This window comes from Anabas testudineus, chromosome 11 (genome assembly GCF_900324465.2).
Source record: "Anabas testudineus chromosome 11, fAnaTes1.2, whole genome shotgun sequence".
NCBI lineage: Eukaryota > Metazoa > Chordata > Actinopteri > Anabantiformes > Anabantidae > Anabas > Anabas testudineus.
This window is the reverse complement of record NC_046620.1, coordinates 3,953,584-3,967,651: the sequence shown is the minus strand read 5'-3', so window position 1 is coordinate 3,967,651 and position 14,068 is coordinate 3,953,584. Positions and strand designations below refer to the sequence as shown.

General features: G+C 36.2%; 2 protein-coding genes and 1 long non-coding RNA gene across 3 annotated transcripts; all 3 read left to right on the top strand.

The window, feature by feature from the left end:
• The first annotated feature begins 383 nt into the window (after positions 1-383).
• Positions 384-2,206, top strand: LOC113153624 (H-2 class I histocompatibility antigen, Q9 alpha chain-like). Its single transcript, XM_033326265.1, has 4 exons — positions 384-475; positions 841-1,101; positions 1,328-1,603; positions 1,785-2,206. Exons 1-4 carry the CDS (start codon positions 424-426, stop codon positions 2,204-2,206), a joined length of 1,011 nt encoding a protein of 336 aa, XP_033182156.1. The 5' UTR covers positions 384-423.
• Positions 2,207-2,625: 419 nt separating this feature from the next.
• Positions 2,626-3,496, top strand: LOC113155508. The gene is made up of 3 exons (XR_003298134.1): positions 2,626-2,695; positions 3,222-3,239; positions 3,366-3,496. It is a non-coding gene; the product is annotated as an uncharacterized LOC113155508 (long non-coding RNA).
• A 537-nt stretch (positions 3,497-4,033) lies between these two features.
• Positions 4,034-12,669, top strand: LOC113155504 (major histocompatibility complex class I-related gene protein-like). Its single transcript, XM_026350276.2, has 6 exons — positions 4,034-5,503; positions 6,652-6,918; positions 10,582-10,860; positions 11,181-11,507; positions 11,935-12,033; positions 12,372-12,669. The coding sequence occupies exons 1-6, from the start codon at positions 5,452-5,454 to the stop codon at positions 12,383-12,385; spliced, it is 1,038 nt and encodes a 345-aa protein (XP_026206061.1). The 5' UTR covers positions 4,034-5,451; the 3' UTR covers positions 12,386-12,669.
• The last annotated feature ends 1,399 nt before the right edge of the window (positions 12,670-14,068 follow it).

Here is a 14,068-nt window from a genome sequence, read left to right as displayed (position 1 = left end):
GTATTGTGTTAGTCTAGGTTTTCAAATTCCCACAGCTTGTTATTTTGTGCTATGCCAATCTAAATGTGCTTAAAGAAAATGCATAGTTTTCTAAACATAACAAAAATCGCTTTTTACCCTCTTAATGCCCATTTTGTAATGAAATTGTATCATATTTAGTATTTATTTCAAATAAATACTATTTATAAACTTGAGGGAAACTGCACTGCTGCACATTTAGGCTTCTAGAAGATTGAACTAGTGGAACTGATCACTAAACGCTGTTTCCCTTCTTTTAATAACCAGATATTACTGCGCACAGATCAAATCTAATCCTTGGGGCCGTCACTAATTCAATTTTACCCAGATCCAAGTGACGCTGACAGACTAAATTCTCATTGGCTCAGACTGTGTCAGTTCTTCCTGTTCCCTCTTCCGTTTATAATGAAGATCTTAATTTTTCTGTCTCTTCTGGGATTAAAACTAGCGGCAGCGGGTGAGTGACACATTTTTTTTTAAATCGATGGATTAATCGTCTGAAATAAAGTTTATTTCATAGGATTTAATTTTTTATTTCTAAACTTAACTCGTTAACTTAAAGTTGACGTTTGTAAACCTTCTTCCTACACAGTCGAACCGCCACCTCCTGATTCATGTGTAACATGATCATTTAAACGTGATGTATTTAATCTCAGAAAATAATGTTATTGTTCAAGAATTAAATTAATAATAATTTGTATATTATATTTTTCATATTGCCTGCATATCAGAGATTATTAGGATATATACATTATTTTTTTATTAGGACAGGTAAAGAACATGATTTCTACTCCTTTAAAGAAACTAAACTTTTTCTTACAGTGACTCACTCTCTGAAGTATTTCTACTACGCTTCCTCTCAAATCCCAAACATCCCAGAGTTTGTAGCTGTTGGGTTGGTTGATGGGGTTCAGGTCGTTTACTATGACAGTGAGACCAGGAAAGCCAAACCCAAACAGGACTGGATAAGTAGGACAACAGGTCCACAGTACTGGGAGAGGGAGACTGGGAGGTTTTCTGGAGCCCAGCAGGCTTTTAAAGCCAACATTGAAGCCGCAAAGCAGCGCTTCAACCAAACTGGAGGTGAATTTACATTTTATTTCTACTTAAAAAAAATAAGTTTAGATTTTTACTACACAATAATTTGTTAATTGTATTGAATGATTGGGTGGTGAATGGACCAATCAGGACACAGACTGTCTCTAAGACCCAGTCTGGTCTGTAGCTCCTTCACAGGAAGAGGTTGTTGTAGCAATGATCCAGCTTCAGTTGATGTTTTGTTGTACTGAAGTCTCTGTCTCTGTCTCAGGGGTTCACATTTTCCAAACGGTGTACGGCTGTGAATGGGATGAAGGGTCAACAGAGGTCAGCGGCATCTATCAGTTTGGTTATGATGGAGAAGTATTCATATCATTTGACCTGGAGGAGCAGACATGGATCTCTGCTCGACAACAGGCTGTCATCACCAAACACAAGTGGGACAGTCAAGCTATTTCAGCACAGAAGAAGAACTACCTCACCCAGGTTTGTCCAGACTGGCTGAAGAGGTATCTGAGTGATGGGAGGAGCTCTCTGCTGAGAACAGGTCCACATTACCTGACAGTTTGTCTTTATTTATTTTAATTTCAAACACTCTCACGTCTCTTAAGCCCTCATTATTCCAGCATGTCTCTCTTGTAGCTGTCTATGTGTTGTTTAATATTACTTAAAAAATTGTAAATTATAAATTGTTAAACAAAAACTAGAAGTTGTCTTTTATTCTCCAGTTCTCCCCTCAGTGTCTCTCCTCCAGAAGACTCCCTCCTCTCAAGTCAGCTGCCACGCTACAGGTTTCTACCCTGACAGAGCCTCAATGTTCTGGAGGAAAGATGGAGAGGAGATTCATGAGGACGTGGACCATGGAGAGATCCTCCCCAACCATGATGGGACCTTCCAGATGAGAGTTGACTTGGACATTTCCTCAGTCAAACCTGAAGACTGGAGCAGGTACGACTGTGTGTTTCATCTCTCTGGTGCTGAGAACATCATCATCACCAAACTGGACAAAGCTGAGCTCAGAACCAACTGGGGTAAGAAATCGAAACAGATTCTTTCCACCAAAACAATACACTCAGCTGTCACATGTCTCACAGATCATCGAAACAAACACTGCTGCTGTAAATTCAAAACACTACCATCAGCAGTGTAGCATGTATGTTTCGGCTTCATGCGACTATGTTACATATTCAAATGTGCAGTATACGAGTGTGTTGTTTATCAATATATGATAGTTTGTGCTGCCTGTTTAATGTTTACTTTGATTAATACAGAATTATTAATCAAAACAGCCAGAATTATTATTTTAAAAACATTTAAGAACCATTTTCAGACCATGTTGAATAATTTCAATATGTAAGCTTAATTTAGAGATTATAGACTCTCTGATCACTTCACCACTGATCAGTGACAATTGAAATAATAAACAGGACAAACTCATACAGGACAAATAAAGTATCCAGGACTTTGGTCTGGTTGGTAAATTGAAGTTCTTTTTTTCTAACCTGCTTCATCTGTAATTTGTTTGTTGTTTGCTCAACAGAGTCGTCCATAGGGATGATAATCATAATCATCACCACAGTCGTTGTTCTTATTGTCCTCACTGGTGTGATTGGATTCATAATTTAAAGAAAGAAGAAAGGTGAGAGACCAAAACACAAACCCTGTTTTACTTTTCAGCATTTAGATTTTATAGTTTATCATGACTTAATCATACTGTTAATTTACTGTTGTCATCATCATCACATCACTGTGTCCAATGTTTTTACCATCTTAATCATCATTTATCAGTGTCCATTTCCACTTCATACAACTTTAGTTCATTGTTCATCTCTTTGTTTTTTTATTTTTGTCATGTGTTGACATTTCTATTTATGTTGGTGTGGTTTTATCTCTCCTCTTTTTTTAACACCTCTTACAAGGCAAAGCAATTAGAGATTCATAAAGATATTTTAATCTTAATCTTTGAATGTTGAACTCAGATTCTAAAAGCTAAACAAATTTCAAAATGCATGTTGATGCTGGAAAATAATGTCAGATCTAAACTAAAGGTAGAAGAGATTTAGTTATATGTTAGAGTGAGTAGAGGAGGTTTTAATAATTAACCTAAAGTTCAGGTGTTTTTAACTATGACAACTAAAATTATTTGTATTTTCTCTTTATTTCAGCCAAACCCCTTCCATCTCGTAAGTAAAACTGGTTTCATTCTTTTCTTTAACCTGACATGAACTTAATAGATCACAAGAGATTTCTTCATTAGAAAGGTTTCACAGTGTCATGATTTGACTAACAATGTGTTTCTAACCTCACAGCTGCGAACACCTTTGAAGTCATGGAACAACTGTACCGTTAACTCTAAAGGTGAGTTACAGTGGCAAGAAAAAGTATGTGAACCCTTTGGGATTACATGGAGTTTTGCATGAATTGGTCATAAAATGTGCTCTGATCTTCATCAAACTCACAACAAAACAAAAACACAGTCTGCTGAAAATAATAGTACACAAACATTATATGTTTTCATGTTTTTATTGAATATAACATGGAAACATTCACAGTACAGAGTGGAAAAAGTATGTGAACTTAATAACTGGTTGACCCTCCTTTTTTCCACCCTGCACTATGAATGTTTACATGTTATGTTCATGCTTTAAAGCAAAATGCTTGACAAAAAATTCTCCAGTGGAACTGGAACAACAGGCTGTGGTTGGAAATGTAACTGAATTACACTCGTTCAACTGTTAATAAAGCCATTATGGCAGAAAAACATTCACAAGAGTGAAGGTATTTCTTAATGAAACATAATGTAATATCCATGATGAATGTACCGTTTTGACACAGAGAAATAAAAAATTTGATTATATTAAGAAGTTTTGTTGTGGAGGATGAGTCATTTTACTTATTTGGTCACAGATCGATTTTATTAGTGATTTCTGGCCATGTACACTTGTAATTAATTGTTACATATAATTTGACTTCAGATAGGAAAGAAAAGGCTTGTGTGTTACTTTAAATGTTCACAATGGAAAAAAAGCCCTGATCTGTAAAGTAATCTTAGTAATACAGCAATATTGCAGTTTAGATCAGACTTTTTTGAGTATTATCACCATTATTAGGATCAGTCGTGGTAAGTGATTTGTTTTATTGTTTTGTTTAAGTCTTGTTTGGAATTATTGACATGCTGATCATATTGTACGTCAATCAGCCACAACATTAGTACCACCTGGTGTGACCTAGTTATGTTGTACAGGGGTTGGTTTTGGAGAAATGTAATGCTGGTCATCAGAACACACAGTGCACCACATCTTGTTGTGTCTGGATCTGTGTAGCTGCAGACCAGAGAACCCATGTTGGGCCATGTGCACCAGGTGGTTTTAATGCTGTGATCAATGTATAAAGTTAATATTTAAACAACTGCAACATTACAAATTCCTGCTCTTTTCTCCACTTAATAAATACTACTGTAAATCATGTAACTGTATATAAGATCATAGCTATATGTGAAGGATGTGACATTTGTTGCAGAACTTGTTCTTGGTCATTGAAGACATCAGATTCCTCCTCTGTACTGTGTCTGTTGTATGTTGAATATTTATGGAGCACTGACTGAAATTCATGTTTGTTAAATAATGTTGCTCACTTTGCCCTCACATTGTTAGTTTTCTTCTAAATCTATGTTATTCTACATGTTTGTTTGTAACTGAATTCTGGATCCAAATGCAAAACACAGAGGTGGTAGTAAACTGAAGGTTTAATGCACTAAGTACAAAAGAGAGCACAGGGTCCAAAACACAAGTATTTTAGGCTGATAAAGAGTCTTCAACTAAGGCAGGAAAATAGCAGAAAGCAAGTTACAACAAGAACTTATGTGAGTAATTCTCACAAAGACGTCATTCACAGTCAAAACAGAAAGATAAACATACAAGAAGGGGGGAAGGGTGAATGTGAAATGAGGAAGGGGTGACAAAAATAAAAAGCAAGAAGTTGGTTACTGGTTGATTCTCTAGGGAAACAGGGTAAATGCTTGTGTTTAGTGAGACTGTTTCTGTGTGAAATATGATTTTATAGGTTGTGTGTAAGAGCAGCAAAAACAACTGATATGTGTGTATTTTTTTGTATTTGTATTTAATGGCATCTAGCAGATGCAATGAACAGTACACCACCAAGAACTATTTATACCCTCGAAGTTTGTCAGTAGGGGGTTTAGGGTGGTTGGCTATTTCCTTCCTCTTTCACTGGCTAATACGCATTTCTTAGTTTCACTTAATTCCTATTGGTTCACATTACATATTCAGCTGTTCCTGTTTTCACCTTAGTTTGTTGTTGAAGATTAAGCTGGAGCAGCTTGTGTTTGAGCACAGGAACACTCACGTTGTTGATCCAGTAAATTCAGACCCTATAATGAAGGTCTTGATTTTTCTGGCTCTCCTTGGATTCCAGGGAGCGGCGGCCGGTGAGTTTGTCGGTCTGTTGTACATATATATGAAATAAAGTGTGTTGATAGTCTCTGATGTTTAGTTTCAGGACGACTTTAAAGACTTTAACATGTCTATTTTAAAAAACTAACTCGTTACCTTACAGTTAAAATCCCCATGAATCATGTCTTTCCTATACTTCTAAATTTTATTCCTATACTTAATATATTTTCATATATTTTATCAGAACTATTGAGAGTGATTCGTCCGAGCTGGTTCGGGCTAAAACAGCATTTGCAGCAATAATCACGCAGTGTTGCTATTACATAGTTTGTACACTAGATGGTGCCGATAAGTAGATTTTTGTAAGTAGCCTATGTCTCAATCAAATATGAAAAATAATAGAAATATAATCTAAAAATATAAAAAAAGAAACAATAAATACAATCTGCCAACATTTTGTGATATATAGGCTATTCCCAAATACAAATATTGTATTATCTGTTGGTTTTTAGACCTATAATAACCAAGACCTTGATTTAATTCCTTGATTTGTAAAACATTTTAGTACGAGGCCAAATTTGGACAGTAATATTTACACGCATGTAAATATTGCATGCTGGAGTAAGTAATAAATAATACCTATTAACAATTAATAAATAAAGCTCCTGTACACTTTTTAAAAAGGTTTAAAATAAACATTAGAAATCAGGCTATAGGGAAATAAATATAATTGTGTAAATAGAACACATGAGACTGTAATCAGTAAAAACATAATATTATAAAATAATATATAATTTAATCTAACTAAAAGTCTCACTGACGATATAATTCGTGGTCACAAGTCTGTGAATTCTAATGTTTAGTGTAAACAATGATTTATCCTGAAGAATAAATGTTTTCACTAACTGAAAACTCTCACTGCATATTTAGATGATGTCTGTTTTTATAAAAATGTTGGTTAATGACTAATGATAACAACATAATAAGAGTGGCTTCATTTCAGATTAGATAATAAAAACATTTAAACTGATTTATTTATTTATCAGCTTCACAACAGAGATCATTGTTTGTCTTTTAAATTTCAATTATTTAGTTCCACAGTTCAGGAAAATAAAATGTTTTAGTGATTTATAAACTTTAATGAATAAACCTGACATAATCACATCATTATTTTTTCTTACAGTGACTCACTCTCTGAAGTATTTCTACACTGGGTCCTCACAAGTCCCAAACTTCCCGGAGTTTGTGGCTGTTGGGATGGTTGATGAAGTTCAGATGGTTTATTATGACAGTAACACCAGGAGATTAGAACCCAAACAGGACTGGATGAAGAAAGTCACAGCAGATGATCCACAGTACTTGGAGAGGGACACTGGTAACTTATTGGGTACCCAGCAGATCTACAAAGGCAACATTGAAATCGCAAAGCAACGCTTCAACCAAACTGGAGGTTTGTTTACGTTTCACTTTTTAATGGTATATTTATATTTCTTTTCATTCTATTTTCTGTACAGTAGTAAACAAATGTGACTACACACATGCTCACAATGTTTTATCTATTAACAACATTTGAATAAACAGAATTAGGCTCAACACAAATATAAAAAATAAAATTAAACTGACTAAAATACTGAATAAAGAATAAAAAGGTTAAAGTGTACATTGCTTTTTAATTACATTTTTAAATGTAATTAAATATTTCACTTAATTGTTAAATTAAAATATTAGAATTTTCTGCTTCTCTTTGCTTTATATCATTTTAATTTAAATGTAACTAGATGAGGATTGTTTCATCACTTTCTCAGATATCAGGGTGGAGGCTTTACCTCCTGAACCACAGATGGAGATGTGGGCTGTGCATCAGGAGGTTGAGCAGGTTGTCCACTGACCACAGGGCCGGTGGTTCAATCCCCAACTTGCTCACTCACATGTTGAGTTTGTGTTTCCCTCATTTGATAGTGACTTTGGATGAAAGCTACTAAATATAATGTAGATAATATAACAATGTAAAAAATGTATTAAAATTTATAATGACAAGAATTAGATAAGATAAACTTGTGTTTATGCTAAAACATGTTTATAAATTGTTGAAAAAAATTGGTACTCCTTCTCTTTCTGCTTTTCCCCATCAGGGGTCGCCACAGCGAATCATCCTTTTCCACCTAACTCTATCATGGGCATCTTCTACCCTAACACTAGCCAACCTCATGTCCTCTGTTAAGACATCCATATATCTCCTCCTTGGTCGTCCTCTTGCCCTCCTGCCTGGCAGCTCCATCTCCAACATCCTTCTACCAATATACTCACTATCCCTCCTCTGAACATGTCCAAACCATCTCAATCTGGCCTCTCTGACTTTGTTGCTATCACAGGCAACGTGAGCCGTCCCTCTGATGTACTCGTTCCTTATTCTGTCTAACCTGGTCACTCCTAAGGAGAACCTCAACATCTTCATCTCTGCTACCTCCATCTCAGCCTCTTGTCTCTGTCTCACTGCTACCGTCTCTAACCCATAGAGCAGAGCTGGTCTCACCACTGTCTTGTACACCTTTCCTTTGAGTCTTGCTGACACTCTTCTGTCACACAACACTCTTGACACTTTCCTCCACCCGCTTCAAACCCAGTCAGCCTGTCCATCAGCATAGCAAACAAGAAGGGACTCAAAGCTGATCCTTGGTGTAGTCCCACCTCCACCTTGAACTCCTCTGTCTGACCTACAGCACATCTCACCACCGTCATACTTCTCTCATACATGTCCTGAACTAGTCTGACGTACTTCTCTGCCACTCCCGACGACCTCATACAGTACCACAGCTCCTCCCTCGGCACCCTGTCATACGCCTTCTCTAAATCTACAAAGACACAATGCAGCTCCTTCTGACCATCTCTGTACTTTTCCATCAACATTCTCAAAGCAAAAACAGCATCAGTGGTGCTCTTACAGGTCATGAAACCATACTGCTGCTCACAAATCTCCACCTTCTTCCTAAGCCTGGCTTCCACTACTCTTTCCCACAGCTTCATTGTGTGGCTCATCAACTTTATTCCTCTGTAGTTGCTGCAGTTCTGCGTGTCACCCTTGTTCTTAAAGATCGGAACCAGAACGCTTCTCCTCCATTCCTCAGGCATCTTCTCACTCTCTAGAATCCTATTGAACAAACTGGTTAGAAACTCCACTGCTGTCTCTCCTAAGCACTTCCACACCTCCACAGGTACGTCATCAGGACCAACAGCCTTTCCACTCTTCATCCTTTTCAGAGCCTTCCTCACCTCATCCTTTCCAATCTCTGCTATTTCCTGCTCCACAACATCCACATCCTCCTCCCTTCTTTCCCTGTCATTTTCCTCGTTCATCAGCTCCTCAAAATACTCCTTCCATCTTTTCTGCACACTCTCCTGGGTTGTTAGTACCTTTCCATCTCTGTCCTTAATCACCCTTACCTGTTGCACATCCTTCCCATCTCTATCTCTCTGTCTGGCTCGCCTGTACAAGTCCTTCTCTCCTTCCTTTGTGTCTAACCTGTCATACAGCTCATCGTAAGCTTTCTGTTTGGCCTTTGCCACCTCCCTCTTCACTCTACGCTGCGCTTCCTTGTACTCCTGTCTACTTTCCTCAGTCCTTTCTACATCCCACTTCCTTCTAGCTAACCTCTTCCTCTGGACACATTCCTGTACTTCCTCATTCCACCACCAAGTGTCTTTACCGTCTTTCCTCTTTCCAGATGACACACCTAGCACCTTCCTACCTGTTTCCCTGATAACCTCTGCTGCAGTTTCCCTGTCATCTGGAAGCTCATCCTGACCACCCAGAACCTGTCTCAACTTCTGCCTGAATTCTTCACAAGTTTCTTCATTCTTTAACTTCCACCACTTGGTCTTCTTTTCTGTCTTCCCTCTCTTCTTCTTCCTGACCTCCAGAGTCATCTTACACACCACCATGCGGTGCTGTCTGGCTACACTCTCTCCTACCACCACTTTGCAGTCACTAACCTCTCTCAAATGACCTTGTCTACATAGGATGTAGTCCACCTGTGTACTCCTACCTCCACTCTTGTAGGTCAAAAAATAAAAAATAAAAAAATGTTTTAATTGATGATGAGAAATTTAACCATCAACGTTTTAAACAATAATTTAAGATTTTTAATTAATCAAAAAAGCAAAAAATTTGATAATAGCATTTTGTTTAATGTTAGACTTTGCATCTTTGTCTTGTGATATTCAATTATTTCATATTTAATTAAATAAATATTTATATTAAATTTATATTAATTTACAAAAATTGGGCAGTTATAATAAAATAATTGTTTAATATTTCAATGGTATTATTTATACAATATTTTAATCTTTACATTAAATATTGAGAGAATAGTAAAGTGTTAAGACAGTTGGGTTCCTCAGCCTCTAGCTGCCGTTTTTACTGACAATGTTTAACTCAGCCCTGTTTCACTGTGGTCATTTTAATTTTTAAGGGAAAAAAAACTTGCCTGCTGATAGTATTAAAGGACAACAACTAACACTGTTAATGTTGTGGATGTTGTGTGTAAGGTTTATTATTATGAGCAGTTAAAACACTATGACCCCCTCATAAGTCATGTTAGTTATAATCAACAGAAATAAAAAAAAAACATGTAAATTGTTTTTATCATGAAATTTATTTAAATATCTATATATTTTAAAAAATGTAGCTAAATAAAACATAACATAATATGACTGTGTATGAGTTGTATGTAAAGTTATGTTCAGAATAATAGCAGTACAATGTGACTAACCAGAATAATTATAATAGTAATGATACGTTACCAGTAGGTGCAGTCGATTCTCCGAAAACAAACTTATTATTATTTGCTGATAAATGTGTCAGTGTCCTACTTAAACAGTAAATTAATCAACATCTTTTGTGTTGGTCTCTGTGGATCAGTGTCTGTTGAACAGAGGATGAGCTGTGTTTGGATTTCTCTCTCTCAATCATCCACATTGTTCAGATGATCATTGATTGTTTCCATCAAGTTGATAACAGCAGTTACTGTTTTGATGCTTGTCAGATGTGATTTTATAATTATTATTCAGCTGACTACTATGATTTTACTCTAGTTTATTGTTGTTTCTCTCTCAGGTGTTCACATTTACCAAGAGATGTACGGCTGTGATTGGGATGATGAGACTGATGAGGTCACTGGTTATGACCAGTACAGTTATGATGGAGAAGACTTCATAACATTTGACCTGAAGACAGAGACATTGATCGCTCCAACACCACAGGCTGTCATCACTAAACACAAGTGGGATCAGAACAAAGGTGATGTCGCATGGCTGAAGAACTACCTCACCCAGATTTGTCCTGACTGGGTGAAGAAATATGTGAACTATGGAAAGAGCTCTCTGCTGAGAACAGGTAGAATCATTTGACCTGGTGCAACTTCTTGAACATTAATCTTTGTAGGTCTCCAAGAGAAAATATGAACACATATACACTAATGTGTATTTTTCATGTTCTGTCTGAGCTCTCTTATTTCTTGCTGTCTGTTTATTACTTTCTTTCTCTGTTCTCTTTAATCTTTATTTATAACCACAGTTCCTTTCTTTTCTCTCGGTCTCTCATTCCCTCCTCACCTATGTTCATCTGTCTTTTTCCCCCTGAGCTACCACTTATTTTGTTAAACACACTTGATATGGAAGCAATATAAAACATATAAACTTCTCTTTGTCTTCCAGTTCTCCCCTCAGTGTCTCTCCTCCAGAAGACTCCCTCCTCTCCAGTCAGCTGCCACGCTACAGGTTTCTACCCTGACAGAGTCTCAATGTTCTGGAGGAAAGATGGAGAGGAGATTCATGAGGACGTGGACCATGGAGAGATCCTCCCCAACCATGATGGGACCTTCCAGATGAGAGTTGATCTCAAACTTTCATCAGTCAAACCTGAAGACTGGAGCAGGTACGACTGTGTGTTTCAGATCTCTGGTGTGAAGAAGGACGTCATCACCAAACTGGACAAAGCTGTGATCAGGACCAAGTGGGGAAAAACTGAGATCAAGAGCAATGGTAAGACTTCAATTTATGATCTGATATTGGCAAACACTCATTTAATTTACTGTAATAATCCTGCAGTCTTTATGCAGGAATGTATGTTCTCTTTTCATATGATGTTTTCTATCACTTCCTTTTTTACAAATACTTTCATGGTTTAGATCAGTATTACAATTTTTTTTTACAATTTTTTAAACAGAAACCAGAAACTTTGGCTCAATTTCTCAAAACTCTAGACACAAACTGAAAAGAGTTAACTACGCTGTCGACATTCAACAACACAACATTCAAAACCATGTTCTCTCTTCTCAAAACGGATTCTTTCCACCAAAATAATACACACAACTATCACATGTCTCACAGAGCATCAATAAAACACTGATTTGATGCTGTAAATTCAAAACATTACCATCAAAAGTGTTTGTTGTTGTTTTTTCAACAGAGTCCTCCATGGGGATGATCATCTACATCATCATCACAGTCGTTGTTCTTGTTGTCCTCACTGGTGTGATTGGATTCATCATTTACAGAAAGAAGAATGGTGAGAGACCAAAACAGAAACACTGTCTTACTTTTCAGTATTTAGATTTTATAGTTTATCATGACTGTTAATTTACTGTTTTCATCATCATCACATCTATGTTTCCAATGTTTTCACCATCATAATCATCATTTATTAATGCTGATTCCACTTCATACGACTTCAGTTCATTGTTCATCTCTTTGTTTTGTTTTGATGTATTTTTGTCAATAAGTTTTCCTCTCCTTTTTTAACACCTCTTACAAGGCAAAGCTATTTGGAATTAATAAAGTTATTTTAAACTTACATTTTTGATTGTTGAATCCAGATTGTAAAAGCTAAACAAATTCTCTATACAGGTGGAGTTATCTGAGTATAAAACCTGGAAGTGTACTTGGACAACAAACTGGACTGGACAAAGAACTTATCAGCACTCAGCTGTATGTACTTTCTGAGGACACTCAGGTTCTTCAACATCTGCAGCACCGTGCTGATGAGCTTCTGAGTCTGTGGTTCCAGTGTCATCTCCTATGCTGTGGTCTGCTGGGGTCACAGGAGGTCCTTTCTACCTGTGACCATCAAACTGTCCACCAAGAGGGAGGGGGAACTGAATATCATCAGAAGTATTATTGACCTATTTTTATTTTATTTTTGCATATTTTGTGTATATATTAAGTTTTTACTATAAAACAATAAATGTTAATGTTTTGTTATTTTTAAAGTAAACAATGAAACATGCCAATCTGATTATTTAATTGCCTTTGTAAATGTTTGTAGTGCATAAATACAATTTTTATTCGAGGTCTTGTTTCTGCAGGAATCAAAAAACACATTTTATCAATCCATTTGTAAACGTTTAAATGTGCAACCTGTTTTGAGATTGTGGCTGCTTTATTCACTTTACAACTGCTCTTAATTTTATAAGATGAGTAGATGAGATTATTTATTGACCAAATTAATTTATGCATTTGATAATAAATTTGTGTTAATCAAATTTATTGGTAAAGTACAGTATTATGAATCCTGTAGTAATTTTGTACAGACAAGAAGAGATAAAAGATGTTAGAATTAAAAGAAAGCAACACATTTGATTTAAGTGTTTATTTGTTTGGCATAAATAATTGGTTAATGTAACATGCATATTTTATCAATTTTGTATTGTCATTACAGTAGTTTTGTTTAAATTGTATTACTTTCTTTTTTAGTTGTTATAGTTCAAACCTTTGTTAAATTAATTTATTGTTTCTTTTGTAGGAAAGTGTAGGGATGTCAGCACTGTCTGTTTAGTTTGTGTGTTTGTATTTGTTAAGTTACAGTAATGTTTCCCCCTGTGTCACTCCAGAGGTCCATTTTTGTCTTTGTTAATGTTAGAACTTTAAACCTTTAGGACAAATGCTGATGACCTGTCATCAGTGTACATGTTAATTCATGGCTGTCTGTTTGGGCCTTCAGCTCATCTCACTGTTACTGCTGCACAGCACTAAAAAGAAAACAGCTTTGTGTTCAAACGTCAACAGCGGTGTTGAAGTTTCTGTTCAAGCAGTTTTCAGCTTCACAACTTAAAAGGTTGCTTTCTTAATTATTTTATAATCAGATGACAGATCATTGTGCACATCCTCCTGTTAACATGTTAAATGATTTATTAGTAAATTACCTGCGCCAACAAACTGCACTGCTGTAATTAACTGGTTTGAACGATCGAGGGCGCAATTTACCAGTTTTTACACAGTGCAACAAAAGTGAAACTACACTTTGTTTTTTATCAGTTAACAAAACAGTTATAAAGAACTAAAGGTGAAGAATAACACATTACTCTCTTCATACACTGTATCTGTAGCTCACAGTGACCTATGACCTCACTGAAACATTTTTATTTTGCAGATCCTTTTATTTAACTTGTTACTTACAACATTACATCACCTGATGTGAGAACACATCATTAATCAGCACCCTGTGACACTAAAAGAGCAGATTTAACTTTCACTTTCGTTAATAACCTCAGTCCGTCAGTTTAACCCAGATCTAAGTGACGCTGACGTTCACACTAAATTCCTAT